The sequence below is a fragment of the Oreochromis niloticus genome, linkage group LG4 (genome assembly GCF_001858045.2).
Source record: "Oreochromis niloticus isolate F11D_XX linkage group LG4, O_niloticus_UMD_NMBU, whole genome shotgun sequence".
NCBI classification, from domain to species: Eukaryota; Metazoa; Chordata; class Actinopteri; order Cichliformes; family Cichlidae; genus Oreochromis; species Oreochromis niloticus.
This window is the reverse complement of record NC_031969.2, coordinates 13,478,575-13,498,070: the sequence shown is the minus strand read 5'-3', so window position 1 is coordinate 13,498,070 and position 19,496 is coordinate 13,478,575. Positions and strand designations below refer to the sequence as shown.

The window sequence follows — 19,496 nt, the reverse complement described above, 5'->3', positions numbered from 1 at the left end:
TCGACCTGAAGAAGGCCTCTTGTCAACATTATTATCACATTATTATTGTTTTTGCATTACCACAAGCTCAAAAATGTTTTTCTAAAAAAACAAAAACCTGAGTAAAAGCATGTTATAAAGAAAAAGATAACATGTGGAAATACTTATGACTTTGGCCAAGAATCACCGTCTCGTAACAGGAATAGACATTTCTGTCAGGCCAGTTCAGACGAAAGCATACTGACCACATAAGGTGATCAGCTGTCCGCATTAAATACAAAACAATAAAAATTTCCAAAGATATTGATGGTTAAATAAATACATAATGTCGTATATCACCATGGGAGTGTGGCTTTTGCTGTTTATCAGTGGGGTCTGCTTCAACATGATGCCACTTTTTTGAGTTAAATTAGTCTGATTGGCTTTGCGTCATATTAGCAACCTGTCCAGGGTGTACCCCACCTCTCACCCTATGGTAGCTGGGCTCCAGCCCCCACGTGACCCTGATAAGGATGAGAGGAAGAGAATGGTTGGATGGATAGTCTAATTAATCTTAGATTAAATAATTTAATGATCCCCGTTATGAAACATGTTTAGGATGCTGTTAACTCAGGAAAAAGAAAAAAGTTTTAGAAGTCTGACTCAACGAAACTTTTCCAGTCCAGTGTTCTCTACAGTAGGCTGCAGTTACTGAACTCAACTGAACTCTGTCCCAAAGATCGTTTTTTTTCTGCTGACTCAGTAAATGCAGCGTTCCATACTTCTTCTGGCATTAACGTCAGAACAAAAAAATTTACACCAGGAGCTTCGTGGCATGGATTTTCCTGACCGAGGAGCTCCTCCAGGTGGCCTAGTACTTTTGTCACATAGTGTATGTTAAATATGTCCATATGGCATATTACTGATGATGAATGAAGGTCTGCTTAATACATACAAATAACTATTTTCTCTATATACAAGTGTGGTACACAGCTATACTAGCACATTTCGTTGCTACAGCAGCATACTGAACAAGCATAGTTGTTCATAAAGCACAATGACTTTTTATTTTCTTTACCCAACCTGTTTTTTTTAAACAGTGTATTTTTTTCCCAAACTGCAATTATGAAACTCTGTTTACTCATCTTTTTTTATAGTCTGCTGTTTGCTTAGACAACCCAGTTTTCAGCTAAGAGTCTTTAACCTTCACGTGGCCAAATGGGGTTTTTTTTATAGCTTTTTTACATATTGTGATGTTTTCAGTCATAAAAAAATGTTTCCTACTTTGAGTTTTCAATTGAGGTCTCCTACAGCCTTTCATTTTTTTCCCCCCACACTTTCTTTAACAAAAACTGTTGTAGTGAAGAAAATGCAAAGAAGTGGTTGTTAATGAAAACAGCTCATTGTAACTTACATATTTTTGGATATTTAATCATAAAATCTTTTAAATATTAAAGATCTACAAGTATGTAAAGTAAAACGAAGCATGTATGTATCAACTATGATCGTTATTTTATTAGAAAGTCACAGGTTTTATAAATTTTGCTGGTAAAACAATATAAGCATACTATAAAATACATTTCACACACACTTTAAATACCTTAAATTTTAAAGTGTTTTTTTTCCAGTGTTATATAAGCAAAGACATTTTGTTTTTATAATTTGTATTCTTAACTCCTTTTGGCATAAATTGGTTGTAAACCGTAATTATAGTAGGACATTTTTGAATATCTATCATAGAGGAAATCAATATGTGTATTACAGCTTTAAATAGAGCCATTAAATAAAAGGTCTCTGTAGTGTTCTATAGGACCTCACTTTAGACACTAAAATAGCGTGGTCGCTTGAAGGTTAAACATTCCCTTATCTTAATAGAGCAGATTTATATTGGCTTGCACCAAGGTGAAACGCCAAGACACGACAAATGGATGATTGCTCTCTGTGTTTGGACTTAAGTGAGATATAAAGACTTACATCCATCTTACTGGGGCAGTCTGGATAACGGGGATCTTTAGGAATCTCGCACTGTCCGAATGCTCCGTCCCTAACTGGAGAAAAGAAAAAAAAGCAGGGTATTTATCAGTGCTTAAACACACTCTGACAAAAAACCACACACATCAGACACCAGCATTAATCAACAAAGAAAAGCTGCATTGTTGAGGGGTTTTTTCACGCTGTATATTGCCACACAAAGCCTAACACATATACTAGGGGTTTTTAGTCTCATTGGCACCCAGACATGCAGCCAGTTTTATTTATATAGAGCCAAGTGGTCTCAAAGTGCTTTATATTGTAAGGTAAAGACCTCACAAAAATAGACAGAAAACCCCCAAAATCAATGAGCAAGCACTTGGTGACAGTGGGAAGGAAAACCTCCTTTTTAACAGGAAGAAACCTCCAGCAGAATCAAGCTCCGGGAGTAGCAGCCATCTGCTGCGACTGTTTACATTTACAAAAAGAGTCCTGAGGCATTCACTGTATTTGAGCGTGCTACAGTAATAGGACGCCGCCATTGTAACAAGTCAGTTTGTGAAATTTTGTCACTCCAAGATTTTCCACAAACACATGCAAGTGGTATTATTATTAGAAATCACAGAAACTCAGACACAAAGTGGCATACCATGTAAAGTTACAGAGCAGGGAGGTCGAGTTCTGAGGCTCATAGTGCGTAAAAGTCATCGCCTTCTGCTGATTCAATAACCGCAGAACTTGAAACCTACTCGAGCATTAACGTCAGCACAAAAACTGAGCACTGGGAGGTTCATGGCACCATTTTCCATGGCTGAGCAGCTCATGTAGGTGTAATGTGTAGGTGGCCCAGTTCTTTTGTCCATATAGTGTAGAGGAGGATAAGAGAAGCATGATGGTAATGTCCAACCAAAATTTCAACGGTTTTCAGTCAACCAAAGTAAAATCTTTATATTTCTTTCAAGTGTTTTTAGAAATCCTGTCAATATATTAGATTTTCTTAAAAATAGATTTTATATAGCTGCACAAAGCCCAGCTGCATTGAAATGAGGATAAGACTAGCACATGATCTATAGTCTATAGTCTTTCCTCTGGGCTTCAAGTCTGTTTATTTTTTGTATTAAAGCATACCGTAAATTCTCCAGCCCTTGGGATGAACGGAGATAAATTAGAGAGAAAGGCAGATAACAGACAAGCTCCTGTAAAAGCTCGTAGTCCCCTGCTAAATGGCCAAAATCTCTTCACCAGCCAGCTCACTGGATTTACTATAGATAGATTGCATTAGTGTGATTCATAAAAATTGGAATCTGCCCCCACCACCATCCTGCTTCCCTTTTCCCCTCTTGCCCCTTCCTGTTGCATTGAGTATCTCTCCCCTTCCTCTTTCCCGTCTTAAACCCCAGCACTAGTAAGCCTAATTAAAAAAAAGTTGCAGCAGTTCCTCCACCAGCACCTGCCGAGCATCAAAGAGCAGAATGGATGACAAATAATTGCCAGCTACTCTTACTGATTAGCATGATAACAACAGACCTCTCACAAAGAAAAGTGCCACTGCCATTCAGCTGTAACCAAAGGTAACTAGATCAGCCCCACTTGAGTGATATCGCCCATTATGTCAACAGAAAAATGATCTGGCGTATTTTAATCGGACGTCGTGTTGAATTGTTTTCAGTCAAGTGCAAGGTGGGGGTACAGAGGAGGAACTGAGCTGTGAATTAAATCACGCTGATTTCTATTCTTTTCCCAATAAAGTAACTGAGAATGAAGGGCAATAAAGAAAGCTTGACAAGACCCGGATCCCATTAACGAGGCAGCAATTCATCTTTGTGATTTAGATGTCCTGCAGTTGTGTCGTTTTGATATTGCATGTTTGGATTGCTATTCTCCAGGGTAATGTTCTGTGAATAATGTCTATCATGTTCAATATGACCAACGAGCGAGTGGATGTTAGACATAAATTGTGCAGCCAAGTGCTAAACTGGATCCAAACTTGACAGTTTGGCTTACAGTATGTGGGCAGCAGGAAAGGTGTCTCTGGGATTAGATGGATTGGAGATTGACGGGAAGATTCATCAGAAGGGCTGTATTTGTTTTCTTCGTGTGTGTGTGTGTTTGTGTGTGCATTTTAAATCATACCTCTGTTATTGGCCATGCTGCGCTGCAGGATCTGCTCCACTCTAACTGCCATGTCAGACATGTTCTGGGCTATGGCCTGAATTCGCTCCACTAGACCAATGGGCTGGATCCTAATCAAGCATATGAAACACAAAAACACACACAAACACTCTGTAAAGACCCGAAATATCTTAAATGTGAACCACAAACAGGCCTGTCAGTGAAAGACAGCGCTATATTTCTGTAACAGCTTCCTTCCATTCAGAAGTGTTTGTTGTTTTCCCACTCTTCGCAGTAAGCGTGAACCAGAAGAAGAAATGTTAATTATCTAGATCTTGAGGCGTGAAATCGAAAAAGCTTTTAAAACACTGACAGATCATTTATTTGCTGGGATAATATAGTAACTCTGCATATTAAAGCGGGTCCGTTGGGGAAATAAAAGCAGAAGACAATTAGGTTGTTAGCAAATGTGTTTCACTCCAATTGACCTCTGTGGCCTAAAAGCTGCTGGCGAAAGGATCAGGGACCAATATTTACAATGGAGAAGACGATGCAGTGGATGAACTAAAGAACAAATAGGATGAAGACAAAAGAAGAGTCCGAAATCGGCAACATTATGCAATATCACAGTTTTAAGTTACCATAATTTTGTGGCACGAGAAAACAAACCAAACTAAATGCATAAAAAAACCCAGAGGAGTCCAACAGGGGAGTTTCAGGAACTTTGCAACATCCAGGACCTTTCATTTCAACCCAGAGGCTACAGAAATGTGAAAAAGAAATTTTTTCACAGAATTCATTGCTCTATGAAAAACTAGGTTGGTTGGAAGGAGAAAGGCTGTCATCTCTAAGAAGAACATGGCAGCACACTTTAGGTTTGCAAATTTGCATTTCAGCCAGCTACAAGCCTTTTTCAATAACGTCCTTTGGACAGACATAACCTCATACCAGCTGTCAAGCAGAGAAAGGCTAAAAAAGAAAAGAATGAGGTTGTTGCAATGGCCCGGTTAAAATCCAGACCAGAACCTGATTAAAATGCTCTGGGAAGAGAGACAAGAGAGCTGTGCATTAATAAATCCCTGCAAACCTCAACAAAGTAAAGCAACTTTCAGTCATGCAGAAAACAATCAGTTAAAGTTATTACTGCATAAGGTGCTGCTACATGCTACTGAATTATAAGGTTAAAACCCTTTTTTTTTTTCAAAGTATGCCAAAATGAGTAAAAAAACTAAGTACCAAAGTAAGTATACATAAATATATTTTAAGTTTTGCTGATGTACATCTTAGTAGAAGTCTTTAAAGGAAAAAAGCAAAGGTTTTAACATTTGCTCTAACACCTTGGGAATGCCCCCATTAATTGTTAAAGAATTTATGCGATGAATTATAAAATACTCTTGTGAGAAACCCCGGTATGCCTCAGAATAAAAATCAATGAGTTTCTGCTGATATTTGAAAAAACGCTTTTTTAAAGATGTCTAAAATTCATAGGTAGTCAGTTATGTACTGTGCGTTTGAGCATTCGGTAAGTTGTTATGAACCTGTGTGTACATTTCTATAAATCGTGATACATGTTACTAACTTTTGCAGCTCCAACATTAACTATTTTGATTTTCAGCTGATGTATAAAACATTTTATTAAAAAGAAATGTCAGATGTCGTAATCTGCAATGTCCCCTGAATTATGTCTTATAATCTCTTATCCAACCAACTATATGAAAACTCAAAGGTATACAGAATTTAATACACAAAGGAAATCCTCAGGTCTGTGTTTACAAGGATAAGTGTAAAATCTTTACATGTTAAGAAAAAATGTAAAATATTCTAATAAGACCTTTTCTTAAATTTAAAGTTTGAGGGTTTTTTTCTAAGCAACCACTTTCATCCCCTCAGCATACGAGTAATTTTGTTTGCAAGAAGCTGAAGTGCACCCAGATTATCTCCTGGTCTTGCTGCTGAAAACCTTTAGGCCAGAAAGACTTTTTACACACATGGTTAACACCGTAAACAAGTTTGTTTTAAAACTTTTTCACCATATTTCCCAACCTGCAGAACACACCGTTATTTATTGTTCATGCCCTTCAGTAGTACAAACCCTGAAACGTCTGCAGCCTCTTTGATGTCGTTTAGTGGCATTTAACTCAAAGTTTATGTTTAATGCAGGAAGAAATAAAAGTCTAGTTCATCTTATTTTTAAATGGCAAAAAGTTTGCACACAAACTCCCTTACATCAAAACCATGAAAACAGCTCAGGGGACTAAAATTGAATTGGTTACGACGTATAAATATTTAGGCATCATTATAGATCAGAATTTCTTATTTAAAATTCACACTGAAAAGCTTGTGTTCAAGCTGAAACTTAAATTAAGTTTCTTTCTTTGGAAATACTTGATTTCTGCAACTTTATTTTCCCAGTATTCCTTGGATTACACTGACCTATTCTTTCTGAATGCATCTGATCAGTGTCTACCATTGTGCTTTATGTTTTATTACTGAATGTGGAAATTACATGACAGTCTCTCGGTATGCCCACAGACTTTTTACCAATTGCTTTTTAAATTATACATTTCTGCTTGGGCTGGCTTTTTCTTATCTGTGTACATGTGAGTATAAATACATAACCAGTACAGCCAACTCAAAGTCAGAACACAGTTTGGAAAAAGGGCCTTTAATAATCTAAAGGACCTGAAATTGTTAGGAGCGGTTACTGTGGGAAGACTGTAGTTCTCGTGGTCAATGTGATTGCTCTTATCATATATGCTCTGGACCAGTGTTTCCCAACCTTTTGAGCCATGGCACATATTTCACATTAGAAAAATCATACGGCACCCCACCAAACAAAAATGTCACAAAAAGCATATTGATAAGTTTTCTCCGTGCACCAGGTACAGCAGGATTAGTTCGGTTTGTCCCCAGTACACCTTTTTTGCTTTTTTTATGACCACTATGATCACCAGTGTGTGAATGTGTGCGTGAATGGGTGAATGACTGGATATGTAAAGCGCTTTGGGGTCCTTAGGGACTAGAAAGGCGCTATATAAATACAGGCCATTTACCATTTACTATTCATGCTAAGGCGTTCATCTGAGTCAGAATTCTCTTCACGACCCAGGTCAGATTGACTACTTTTTCTTTTCAAATATTTATCTATTGCTGTTACATGCTGCGTCGTCTCACAACATGACTATTATGTAATTTCTTCTTCGTCTTCTTCTGTTTTACTGGCAGTTGGCAACCCATTTCACTAGCTGGGCCCACGTCCTCATTTTAGGTTTGTTAGCGGTGTTAGTAGATAAAGGCGAACGGCTTAATCAAGAAATGAGCTACGGTTTGGGGAAGGCCTTGATGGGGACTAGCGGCGGCTCCTGGGCCTGCCAGATCCCCATGTACTAATGAGAAGTGAAGAAGTGAAAGAAGTGAAAGAATTGAAAAAAGGGGAGGGAGGGAGGGGCACAAAAACGAGAATGAACAGTGTGAGGAGACAACGCCGGTCTCTCTCCGATTCTTTTTGTCTTGGTAGAGATCACGCAGAGATGTTTCCAAGTTTCACACAATCCTTTTATTACCAATTTTCCTTACAGATGCATCTGGAGATCAGCACACTGCATCCTATGCAGTCCTATTCTAAAGGCTGATCTAAAGAATTCCACACAACAGTTACAGTTATAACCTCTGGTCTCCTCCTCCCTACAGTAAACACCCCCACAATGGAAAAACACTGGTACAGTGGCCAGGTGTGCTGACACTAGGGCTGCCACGATTAGTCGACTAGTCACGATTACGTCGACTATTAAAATCGTCGACGACTAATTTAATAGTCGACGCGTCGTTTGAAGCTTTGTAAGATCCCAAAAGACGCAGGAATAAGTAGTAGTATTTAAGAGTGTAATAACGGACTGAAACAGAAGATGGCAGCACTGCATGTACAAGGATGCCAGCTGCCATTAAACCCCGAAGAAGAAGAAACTGTGTCCCAGAATTCATAGCGCAGCCCAGCGCAGTTGTCAACAATGGCGGCAGCTAGTTAGTTTTAATATTACAATTATTATTCTTTCTGGGTCACAAAATAAACGTTTAACATATTTTCAGGTGTACATTTTACGTCCAATGGATGCATGATCTGATTAGTCGACTAATCGCAAAAATAATCGGTGACTAGTCGACTATCAAAATAATCGTTTGTGGCAGCCCTAGCTGACACCCTGACCCCCATCTCCTTTTAATGTAGTGCCCATTGGCAATTGTCTGCCCCTCACCCTCAGTAACTCTTGCTACTGTCCTGGGGGTGGGGGTTAGTTGTCCTCCTGCCCTGCACCCCAGTTCTTTGTTACCATTCCAGGCCTATTTTCTGTTTTGTATTCTTACACCCATTAACCGCCATATTGTAATATTGCAAGCAATCCCAAACTATATTCTCTTTTAACTCTGATCTATATTAAGCAATCTATTCTCAACAACAGTAGATAATACCCAGAAGGGGCGTGTTTGGAGGTGTGGTACCGCTCCTGAAATTTAGATAATTTATCTCCAATTAATTAGAGCAGGTAGTTAAACTGCCCTCTAGAAACTGGAAACACTGCTCTAGAAGATGTTTTCACTCACTGTAATGTATGTCAGGTACATTTAAATGCATTGTGTATTTGTAAAACAAACCACGGTCTTCCATTAAACTTAAGGAAGTAGTTCTGCTGTAGTAATTAACCAAATCAGTTTTCTTAAACAATACACAAAACAAAACAATTATTCTCCTGGAATCTTGCTGGATATTATCTTGCAAGTATAATCATACACAACTAGAAAGTAAATACTCAATTTCAGACATCACTTCACCTGAAAACAGAGTAACCTGGCTATTTTCTCTGGTTATACATGCAAGTGAGTAAGTAATACCCATTTGTGGCTGAAATCAGTGTTATGCAAGGTAACGCAATGATCCTGCCAAACCAGTTGTTTCCCATAAGTCTTTAGACAATGACGTGTGTGTGTACAACTTTGCCTCTGTACACCACCACAGTGGATTTTAAATGAAATATTCATGATGTGTCTAAAGTGCAGAGTTTCAACTTGAATTCAAGCCGTTTAGCAGAAGTGTCACATTTAGTTTTTAATTTTATACTGAAGATCTTGAACGTCTAATTGAATACACTGTGGTGTACAGAGGCTAAATTACAAAAATATCTCACTGTCCAAAAACATGTGGATTAAACTGTAACTACAGAAGAGGAAAGAAGTTAGATCTGTATCCTCTTGGTTGATTAACCAAATTAGCAAATAACAACTTCAGCATTAGCACTTCGTAGCATTAGACTGTGTAATAGTGCTGATGCTGTGGAGAACAGTTTTTTCCCTACTTATTTACACTTTCTACTTCAGATATGCACTGCGTGTCCAAAGAAAAGTAGTTATATAATAAGATTATAGGTTGCTATTACTAGATTTGCCTTGCAGGGAGAGTTTTCACAAGAGTAAATATTTTATGTTTGCAGCTGCTGGTGAATACTATTAAAACGGTTAAAGACGATCCTTTGCGGCCTGATCCTCGTCTCTGCACGGCTCAACACGTTGCTTCATAAACATCTGACATGCAAAGACTAAGAGAAAAGTAAATCCTGACCTTAAACTTTTGCACATCAGCACACAACTTTAACGATGGTTGCTGCTTGAGTTGTAACCAACCAACATTCATTAGTGGAACCACTTTATTGCAGTGTATCATTGCTGTTTTACATGACACTTAAATGAATTATTCAAATGAGCACTCGTGTTATATAGTAGTATTTCTGGAATTTATATTGCTCATTAAACAGCTCTGAATATGTAAACCCGCAGAAACTCGCAAAAACAAATGAAACAGTGGTCCAGGGCCAGATGCAGATCGAGCAGAAAAAGTCTGATTTCATTTAGGCAGCATTTATTATTTTGTGTGTGTGCATGCGTGTGTGTCAGAGGAAAGCAATCGTACTGTGCTTATATGCATAACTTAACATAATTCTATAACCCAATCTCATTCCACTTCAGTCCATACAGAGCCAGCACCCAAGAAGCAAGCGGCAGCCAAAGATCTTTTTCTATCCCTTAAGTTGCAACAGGGCAGCACAGATTAATTAACGGTCACACAGATATACAGTAGAGCACAGGAATCCCACACACAGCCTCTCATTGTGCAAACATACATTGGTTGTTTCACACAGAAGCATCTCATATTTCCATGAATCGGGGAGCGTAAAAGGCTATCAGCTGGTGAAGACCAAGTGGATAGCTTAATTACTTTCGCAGCATTATACTAGGTGAGCGAAATTTTTCTTGCTGGAAGATTTCACGCTAACCTCAAGTGTGAACTTTTACTCAATACGTATCAGCATTTGTGGTTGGTTTTGAAACTGTTTGCCCTTTGTCACCGTAACATTTCCAGTTTAGTCCCTGAGAGGCCAATTAAATGATTGTTAGAACTGTGCGACTGAGGGTATATTCAGGGAGCGTTCTGCAGAGCAAACTAAACCGTAACATAGAAATATAAATATGTGGAGCTTTAGCCAGAGTACAGTAAATATTTTCCCATCACACTTGTGAAATCAGGGTTCAGGTTAGGTGAGGCACTATACGTCTGCCTTCGTTCATTAAATGCAGATCGAATTGGTTACACAGTGACCAAGCCATACTGTAAACAGAAAATGTCACTGCAGATCTCTCTAGAGATTACCAGAAATGAATTCTGAGAGGAGAAATTTCCTGTCTATGATGAAGACACGGAGATGATGGACACGATATCCAAGAGGGAAACAAATAACAAATGCACCAAAAGGAGGAAGCTTCCTATCCTTAAACCTGGAGCAAGTGCAGGCATAAGAAGAGGTCAGTTGCCAAGGAAACCACAGAACACACAACTCTAGCTTGGCATCATATATAAGTGTATAGACATGTATACATATATACACATACACATATCGAAATGCAAGCCATTGCTATACTGTACCTGTCCAGTGCCGAGCTCAGCTCATCCAGCCTGTGGGTGTCAGTTGTGTTGCCCAGTTTTGACAGAACATCCATCCTCTTCATTATTACCTCCAGCATGTCACAGATTTTTCTCAGCACCCCACGAGACTCTTGGCCACCAAGTACTAAAACAAAAACAAAACAAAAAATAGAGACAGATAAATACTATGTGACTAATAACACCCCCCCAAAAAAAATCAGAAAGATGGCACAGAGAAGATGAGGATATCAAAAGCAACAGGATAAGGCACAAGAATTTATTGAAATAACACAGAAGTCATTCAAGTGTAAACTGCTGCCTCTTTTAGAGGTCACTACAGCAGACCCTCTGCCTCCATCTCAACACATCTCTAGCATCCTCCTCTGGTCAAGCCAACCCTCTACATGTCCTGCTTCAATACATCTATGAACCTTGTTTGTGGTCTTGTTTTTTCCTCCTGCCTTGCAGCTCCATGTTCAGCATCCTTTGTCCAGTTTACCCACTATCCCTCCTGTACACATACCCAAACATGTCAGCCTTGTCTCTCTAACTTTGTCTCCTTTATCTCAACCTGAGCTGTCCCTCAGATGTACTCATTGCTAATCGTGTCCAGTCACTCTCCATGAAAATGTTAACATCTTGAACTCTCCTGGGTCCACAAATTACCCCTGAAACTCCAACCTGCCTGCACCCTTCTTCACCTCTCTTGTGCACCATCCTTTGCTTTGGATGTTTGACCACATGAAGATAAACTCATCCACCTTCACTACATCTGCTCGTGGCATCTTCACTGTTACACCCGTCTCCCTCTCATTTACACAAATGTATTCTGTCTTGCTTCTACTGACTTTTCTCTCCAGAGCATACCTCCACCTCTTCAGCCTCTTTTGCTCCCTATGCATGGATTCTCAAAGAGCCTGTCTTACTATATTAATTATTATATTACTTTAATTCATTACCCAGTTTACTCTGGTTTACCTTTAACATCATCTCAGTCAATTTTCTCTTTACTTTCATCCCTCATAACTAAACCCAGCTGCTCACTGGGAACCAGCACACCCAGCAAAACAAAGGAATGGTCAAATTAGACTCTCAGTGTTGGACTTGTTTTGGCGCTTAGTTCAGATTATTAATGACCTGACTGGTGGTAACCCAGAAGGGTGCTGTTTGCAAATACCCAGTCAATTAACAGGCTTGCAGAAACAGACAACCAGGTCAAAGCAGGTCCCAGAATGCACCACAGCTGAGCCAAGGTCCTGACCCTCTGCTGTTTGCTTCAGTCACACTAAGCTCAACGCCAAGTATTCATTTTAAAATGTAAATGCACGAAGTACCAAGAAAACACAATTAGCTCGGCGTGCCTCAGGCGGTAGGTCTTAAGTCGCTTTTGATGAGAAAAATTTGAAGAACTGAGATAAAGAGTTCCACTCTTGGGACTTAGGAGTGAATTTGTAGCCTGAATTCCTGAAAAAAGAAAATATCAGAAACCAACAACAGCCTCATATTGTTCTCCGAGAGTGAAAATAAAACCTCACCTTTGAGCGTTCCCTCATCAATTGCATTAGGCTTTGGAAACTGCAATGTGTGCAGGCTGCACTTCCCTTGTCAGGGTTCATTTATCACGGGGCAGGGAAAAGTCACCTTTCACATAAAATAAATAAATAAATAAATAAACTGCATTACATCTCCAGTAAATAAAATAAGGAGAGGGGAGAAAAACTCAACTTCTCCTGCTGTTTGTGGGAGTATGTGTGCTTCTTCCCCCCCCCCAAAAAGGAGTGCCTCTCAAAAAAGGTTCACAGAAATGTTGCACTGATATACTTTCCTTTATTGCCTGTGCATATTTTGTTCTTTGGCTGAGGCTTTTCTATTATCCTCAGTCAAACTGGCCTAAAGATGTCTCCTTTTGAATAATTCAGTAGTTAGACAACAAATTTTTTATTCTACGGGCAGAAAGAAAGAGAATAAACGAATTCCCTTTACGATTTGGAGCATTATAGCAGCAGTTTAATACAACACTTTTATAAAACACTGAACCAGGATTTTAGTGGGTTTTTTTTCTTAAAAGAAGATTAGAAAGAAGAAAGCTAGTACATTACCATGCTGTCTAAACTGTAGCATGTAAGGCCACATAAATAAACGCCAAAGTCTATTTGAAAATTGCAGAAAAACAATAACAACCACTACTTAAAACCATCTATTAAAAAAAAAAAAAAAAAACGAAAAAAAAAGGAAAGTCTTTTTCTTAATAAGGAGGATTCAGACTCTTTGCTAGGTTCAGATGATCCCCTATCAGTTGCCGTCTACTCGCTGCAGTAAATCTAAACAAAGCCCCTGGGCCAAAGTGTGGGAAGAATTCACATTTTTCCACAGTAATGATCCAGCTCTCACACATTGTGCAAGTAAATCACTATTACTGAGACTGCACCCCACCCACCGCCCCCACCTTTCCTGCACAGTGCATTTTTAGCACTAAACCTTATATATGTTTGCAATCAACTGCTCATCAGACAGCCTTTTACTCCCGTTTTCTGTCGTCTCTTGGGAAACATTAGCTAATGTGTTATTTCCCATGCAGATCTGAGTGCACCGACAGCAGTGCAGCAGGAGTTGATAGTGTATCTACGTGCTAATGTAGAGCCTCCTCTGTGTCATTCCTCATCAGCTGGTTAATAAAAGGCACATTTAACAACAGCTAATCTCCTTTAAAGGCTCAATTTCAGAAGTGCCACAGCACAATCAATATTATGAACAAATTCCAGTTAGATCACCATCTTTACTGTAGGCTGCTGTGTCCAAAGCACTTGCTGACCGGCTATAAACAACTGCCTTCCAATACACCCACAGGCTCCGTGTAGAAGTTCAATACCACAGTTTTTACCCAGCCTGTCCGCCCGATATACAGCATCTTTTTATCTTTGTAGCTGTGGCCCTCGGTGTTTTCCCCATTCTTTCCCCATCACTTGATCCACAATCGTACACAGTTTTCTCATCAGCACCGCGAAATGTGTTAGGCCGCGTCTGTGCCCTCTGGCCATAGTTCCTCAGCAAATTGTTTATGTGCCATCCAAGCCTCAGTGTTTGAGTCTACAATAGCAAACTTTGCTTTTACCCTACATGTTCAGCCTTCAAGTCAGTGGCATTTAAAGCTCGTCCTCTGGGCTTTTTCAGAAGCATTTCTGCTGGGCCAAGAAAATGTTGGTATGTTTGGAAAGTGGCTTTGAGTGTGTGAAGCCTGAGTCGTTTACAGAGCGTTGCCACTGCCTTTATTGATTTTAATACCACCTCAACGCTGAATTCACAAAACTCATACAAATTATGTGTGTTCATTTTAGTTGCAGACATTAAAAAAAACAAAAAGCCCTGCACTCTTTGGCATAATAGCATAACAAAAAAATAAGTAGGACATGTCACGCTCATGTACAGCCCACACCGTGCTTTCTGTCCGATTGCTGTTGCCTTCTGCAGCCCTCTGGGCAACTTTAACAGAGTCCCAGTCTTCACATTTTTTCCCCATATTTGACATGGCTGCAAAAATTGCTCTTTTAAGAGAAATACTTACATAATAAATTAATTAAGGAACACTGCTTTAATGAGCTCGATAAGTAAGGACAATAAAGCACAGAGAGACACGTAGCAAGTGGCCCCCACGTGTGCCTGGAGAAAAACTATCAGCAGGTTTCCGTGAGGATGACACGTGCACTTCATATAATTCTATGTAAATTAATATTTGAGACAGAGCCTATCCCAGCTGTCACTGGGCGACGCGTTACCAATCCATCACAGGGAGAAATACCACAATTTATGCTCACATTCACACCTAGAGCCAGTTTAAAATCACCAGTTAACCTAACATTCATGTCTTTGAAATGTGGGAAGAAGCCGGAATACCCAGAGAGAATCCACGCAGGCACAGAAAGAACATGCAAAACTCCCAGACAGACTTATTGAAATGTTAATATAATGGCCCATACATGTGGTTACCCTACTAGAAGTAATTGCAGTGTAGAGAAAATTGCTTTAAAAATCATTTATTGATGGTTATTTATTTATTATTTATGCATGTTGTCATATTATATACATATACTACTTCAGCCGTGTACACCGTTTTGAAAGAAAGAGCAGTGTGCAGATGCTACTTAAAGGGAAAGAGGGTATTTTAACTTTAGCCTACTGATAGATAAAGCTAGAAGGACTCTGCAATGCACCTGCTTCCTCTGAATTATATAAATGTTCTGGAGTCTATACCACACAATAAAAGTAGCTGTGAAATTGACTATTGTTGTAATTAGGCGCTACATGCAAGAAAAAGCTGAAAAGACTTTGTATTTTATTACTTAATTTCCAAAAATATGCATTCAATATAAAGAAACAAACTGCAATGATGGAAAACACCTCAGGGAAAAGGTTAAGCCTTGTTTGTTTGCAAGAGCAAGTCTGCTTAAATCAGCAACAAATTTGTAAGTGGGAACAAAAGAGTGCAGAGGCAGACCAGGAAAGGCCAGCAGCAGGTTAGACTGCATGACTGTGAGCAGAAACAGCAGCTCGGATCCCATCTTTAGTGTGAAGACATGGATATCATGATACCATCGTTAGATAAATACATTCACTTTGATTTTAGCTCATCAAAAACAATACTGTGCAAAAGTCTTAAGCCACCCCCATTTCTTTATATTTTGCCTCCAGACTTTGTCCTTTTTTAAAAAATGTTCAAGTAATAGATCTTCTCTGAAGGTCTTTCAAGGTTTTTCTTTGCAAATTACTGCTTTTTCGCTCACTTGCCTTATATATTGTATTTCTATGCATTTTACATGTTTCAGTAAATCATTGCATTTCTCATTTTCCTAGCAAAATGTAAATTAATGAGGAGTGTCTCTAGACTTTTGCAGAGTACTGCATTTCTAACAAGTCCAGATGAACTTGATCACTCTTGTGTTTGAAACAGATTCAGGATGTTCTACCACACAAGGTTCTGCAGATATGGTTAACCCTGTTAAAGGATGGATTTTAACTTTTTTTCAACCTTAGCCCAACCAAACTGAAAAGTTGGGGGGGGTCCTTCCTGCCAGAAACTCCCTCAAAGAAATCCATCTCCAGCTAGTCATCAGTCCTAGAGGTTAAGCTGCTGTAATCTAGTCATTGATGGTCAAGGCTGGGTTGGTAAAACTAGGTAATGAAATGATAGGTAGTTTACTATTAACATATGCAACATGACAAAATAAATCAGAAAAGGGTCCTTTTGTCTGAAAAAAATATAGTGGGTTTAAGAATCATGTTTTAGGTCATACCACCCACCTGTACACTGTAGATCAATGAGAATCATTGATACAGCTTGAAATATTAAAAAGAGAATAAATCTGTGCGGGTACAGAGGAAGAGCAGCACAGCAGAAATGCTCAAAGAGTACCAGAGCTAAAGCTGAAGCTGCAAAACATGCACACAAAGATAGAGTTTGAAGATTTGTCATTAAAAAAAAGGTTTAAATTTTGTCAAAACAGTAATAGACCAGAATTATACTTCTGCATTGTTGGATGATTAATATAGAAGCATTAAAGGGACATTGGCAGCACTCTGAGGTTGCTTTAGTTGGAGTGATTTTAACTGCTTTGTGTACTGACATACAGTTAGACCAGTAAGTATTTGTACAATGATATTTGTTGTAGTTTTGCTTCTTTACAGATTAGTCACATTGATTTAAAGTGCAAAGTTTCAGCTTTAATTTAAGTACTGTATTAACGGGTTTAGAATTACAGTCATTTATACACAGTCCCCCATTTTCAGAGGATTTATTGGACAAACCTAGATCATTTTACATAATAGGACTGTTTAAAATACTTGAAAGCTTAAAATCTAACAAAGAACCCCTGGACAGAATGAAGTGCTGCGTTTCCTCCCTTGAGATGCTCTACTAGACCTGTACTGCAACCGCCTTCAGCTGCTGCTTGTTTGTGAGTCTCTCTTCCTTCAGTTTTGTATTTAATGACTAAGAAGCATGCTCTATAGCGCTGGGATCAGCTGACTGACTTGACCATTGAAGAATATCTCATTATTTACCTTGAGAAACTCCTGGGTCGCTTTCGCAGTATGCTTTGGCTCATTATCTAATTGCACTGTAAAGTGCTGTTCAGTCAGTTTTGCAGCATTTGGCTGAATCTGAGCAGAGAGTGTAGCTCTGCAGACTTCACAGTTCATCCTGCTACTTCCATCAACAGTCACATCATCAATAAACACTAGTGACTCATTTCCGCTGGCAGCCATACTTGCCCGTGCTGTAACATTACCTCCACCATGACTAACAGATGATTTCGCATGCTTTGGATCATGACTTGTTCCTTCTCCATACTTTTCCCTCCCCGTCACTCTGGTTCAAAGACGGGTTTTTTGCCTCTTGCTTTAACTGTGCAGTCTCTTTTAAATGTTTTGTGGCCAAGTCTGATCTGCCCTTCCTCTTCTTGAGTGTAACCAGTGGTTTGCACCTTGTTATATCCCCGCTGTATTTACAGAAGGTGTCTCTCAGCTCTAGACTTTGACAGTGATACACCTTCCTGCCTGAGAGTGTTAATGACTTGTTCAGATGTTGTGAAGTTGTTTTTCTTAACTATGGAAATAATTCTGTCATCATGCACTTTAGCTGTCTTCTGTTGTGTTCAACGCCTTTTGGTGTTGCTAAGCTCGTCAGTGCATTCATTCGTTTTTAATAATTAACCAGATTGCTGATTTGGCAACTCCTATTTCCCCCCCCCCCAATCTCCCTGATTGGATTAGTTTGGGTTTCAGCCTAATGACCTCCCTCGCTTCCACTGACACATTGAGTGCCAGTGAACGGCTACCAAGTGCAAGTTCAACACCTGGAATCACTTGCAGATCTTTTATGTGTTTGATTCCAATGGAATAATGCGAGAGCAGGAGCACCACTATTCAACTGCTTTTTTGAACCTTTCAAAATATATAAATGTATCATTTCTATAGGTCAGATTTAAGAATAAAGCCCAACTGATGTTGGATTTTCGTCAGGTTAAAATAAGGGATTTAAAGATTTTGTTATCTATATACAGTATATGCTAAAAATCAAACAAATCCAAACTATCAACCAAACTATCAATTGCAGCAGTGTTTAACGTCTGACTTTTACTCAATAATTTATTATTTTTCCCCATTAGCACCACAGAAAGCTAAATAAATAAATCCAATCTTCCCTGCTATGCACTCTGGCTGGCAAGGTTTCTCCGTGAGGGAGCTTAGAGCTGAACCTCTCCACCTCACCTGTCACCAGGATAAAAATCATACATTCCCTCCTGCTCTGAACTCAGACATGCTCAGCTAACCCTCCCCCCATCCTCTCGCTGCAGATTCAAATATTCATTACAGAAAAGGCTGATTGAGATTGAGTTGCTCTCTGTTTTTTGGCACATGTGAGGGAGCTGCCAGATCCAGAAGCTATTAGAGCAGAAAACCTTTGTCACTTATCCTGCGTGTAGCTCCAACCTCTTATTATGCTCGACAGCCTGGAAAAATGGAAACAACCTGCACTATTTTTTAAAAACACGACTCCCTCTAACTTCAATTAAAACCTTTATCTTCTATCCAAGGTGTGCAGATAAACCAACACATTTAGTCAGACGCATGATGATTTTTGGATTACACCGCACAGAGCGAAACGCAGAATTTCCACCTTTATCAATTTGCAAATGTGAAAATATATTTTAATTGGATGTGTGATTTTTATTCAGAGCAGCAGCACAGAGGTTGCTAATTTACAGCTTGTAGATATTTACAGTTTTTTGTTCCTTGCGCTTCAGCACATTTTGAAAAAGAAGTGGAGACTTCTCAACTTTCATCTGAGTCGGTTTATATTAATATTGAAAGAACTATGTGTGAGATATAGCCCTTTTAACACAATATATCTAAAGGTTACTGGTGGCAGTAAATAATTTTATTATTTTGTGGAAAATCATGTATATTCAATGAAGTCTGGGAGCTCTTTGTATCTTCCCCTATAATCTCTGAGGCCTTCAGCAGAGCAAGCTCCAGCTTTGCTTGCTGTGAAGTCTCACTGCCCAAATCTCCAGCAGATAAGGTGACTGGCTCGGTCAGACATCCTGAAAAGCTCTTTGGATGCACAGGCTGTTGGTTTAGGATTGCTGTTGTCCTGCTGAGTGATAAAATGTGCTCCTTCAAGTCTGTCAGTTTTCTGAAGATAAGCTTAAAGAATCCTCCTATACATAGATCTGCATCGATCCTGAAGCTTGTGTCAGCAGTGTGCCAGTGCCATTGGCAGCCATTTAAGATCCATGCTAGATCCTATCCATGTTTGGCAGATGGGATGGGATGTGTTGGCTCTTTTGGGTCATGGTCACCCCCCCGGTGCTTTCCTCTTTTTGTTTTGTTTTTTTTCTTCAGACTTTGATTTTCTATGAGTGAAGTCACTGGGGTTTGAGCTTGCACTGTGGTAACCACCTTTTTCCATCTCTTCTATATTATTTTC

General features: G+C 39.2%; 1 protein-coding gene across 1 annotated transcript in view; it reads right to left on the bottom strand.

Moving 5' to 3' along the window:
- mgat5b (alpha-1,6-mannosylglycoprotein 6-beta-N-acetylglucosaminyltransferase B) overlaps nucleotides 1–19,496 on the bottom strand; it is a 69,563-nt gene that overhangs the window by 42,931 nt on the left and 7,136 nt on the right. The window contains exons 3-5 of the mRNA XM_003454025.4: nucleotides 11,012–11,156; nucleotides 4,063–4,172; nucleotides 1,933–2,006 (exon numbers count right to left, since the gene is read on the bottom strand). Of these exons, the coding sequence (XP_003454073.1) occupies nucleotides 1,933–2,006; nucleotides 4,063–4,172; nucleotides 11,012–11,156 (329 nt within the window). The remainder of the gene's footprint in view (nucleotides 1–1,932; nucleotides 2,007–4,062; nucleotides 4,173–11,011; nucleotides 11,157–19,496) is intronic.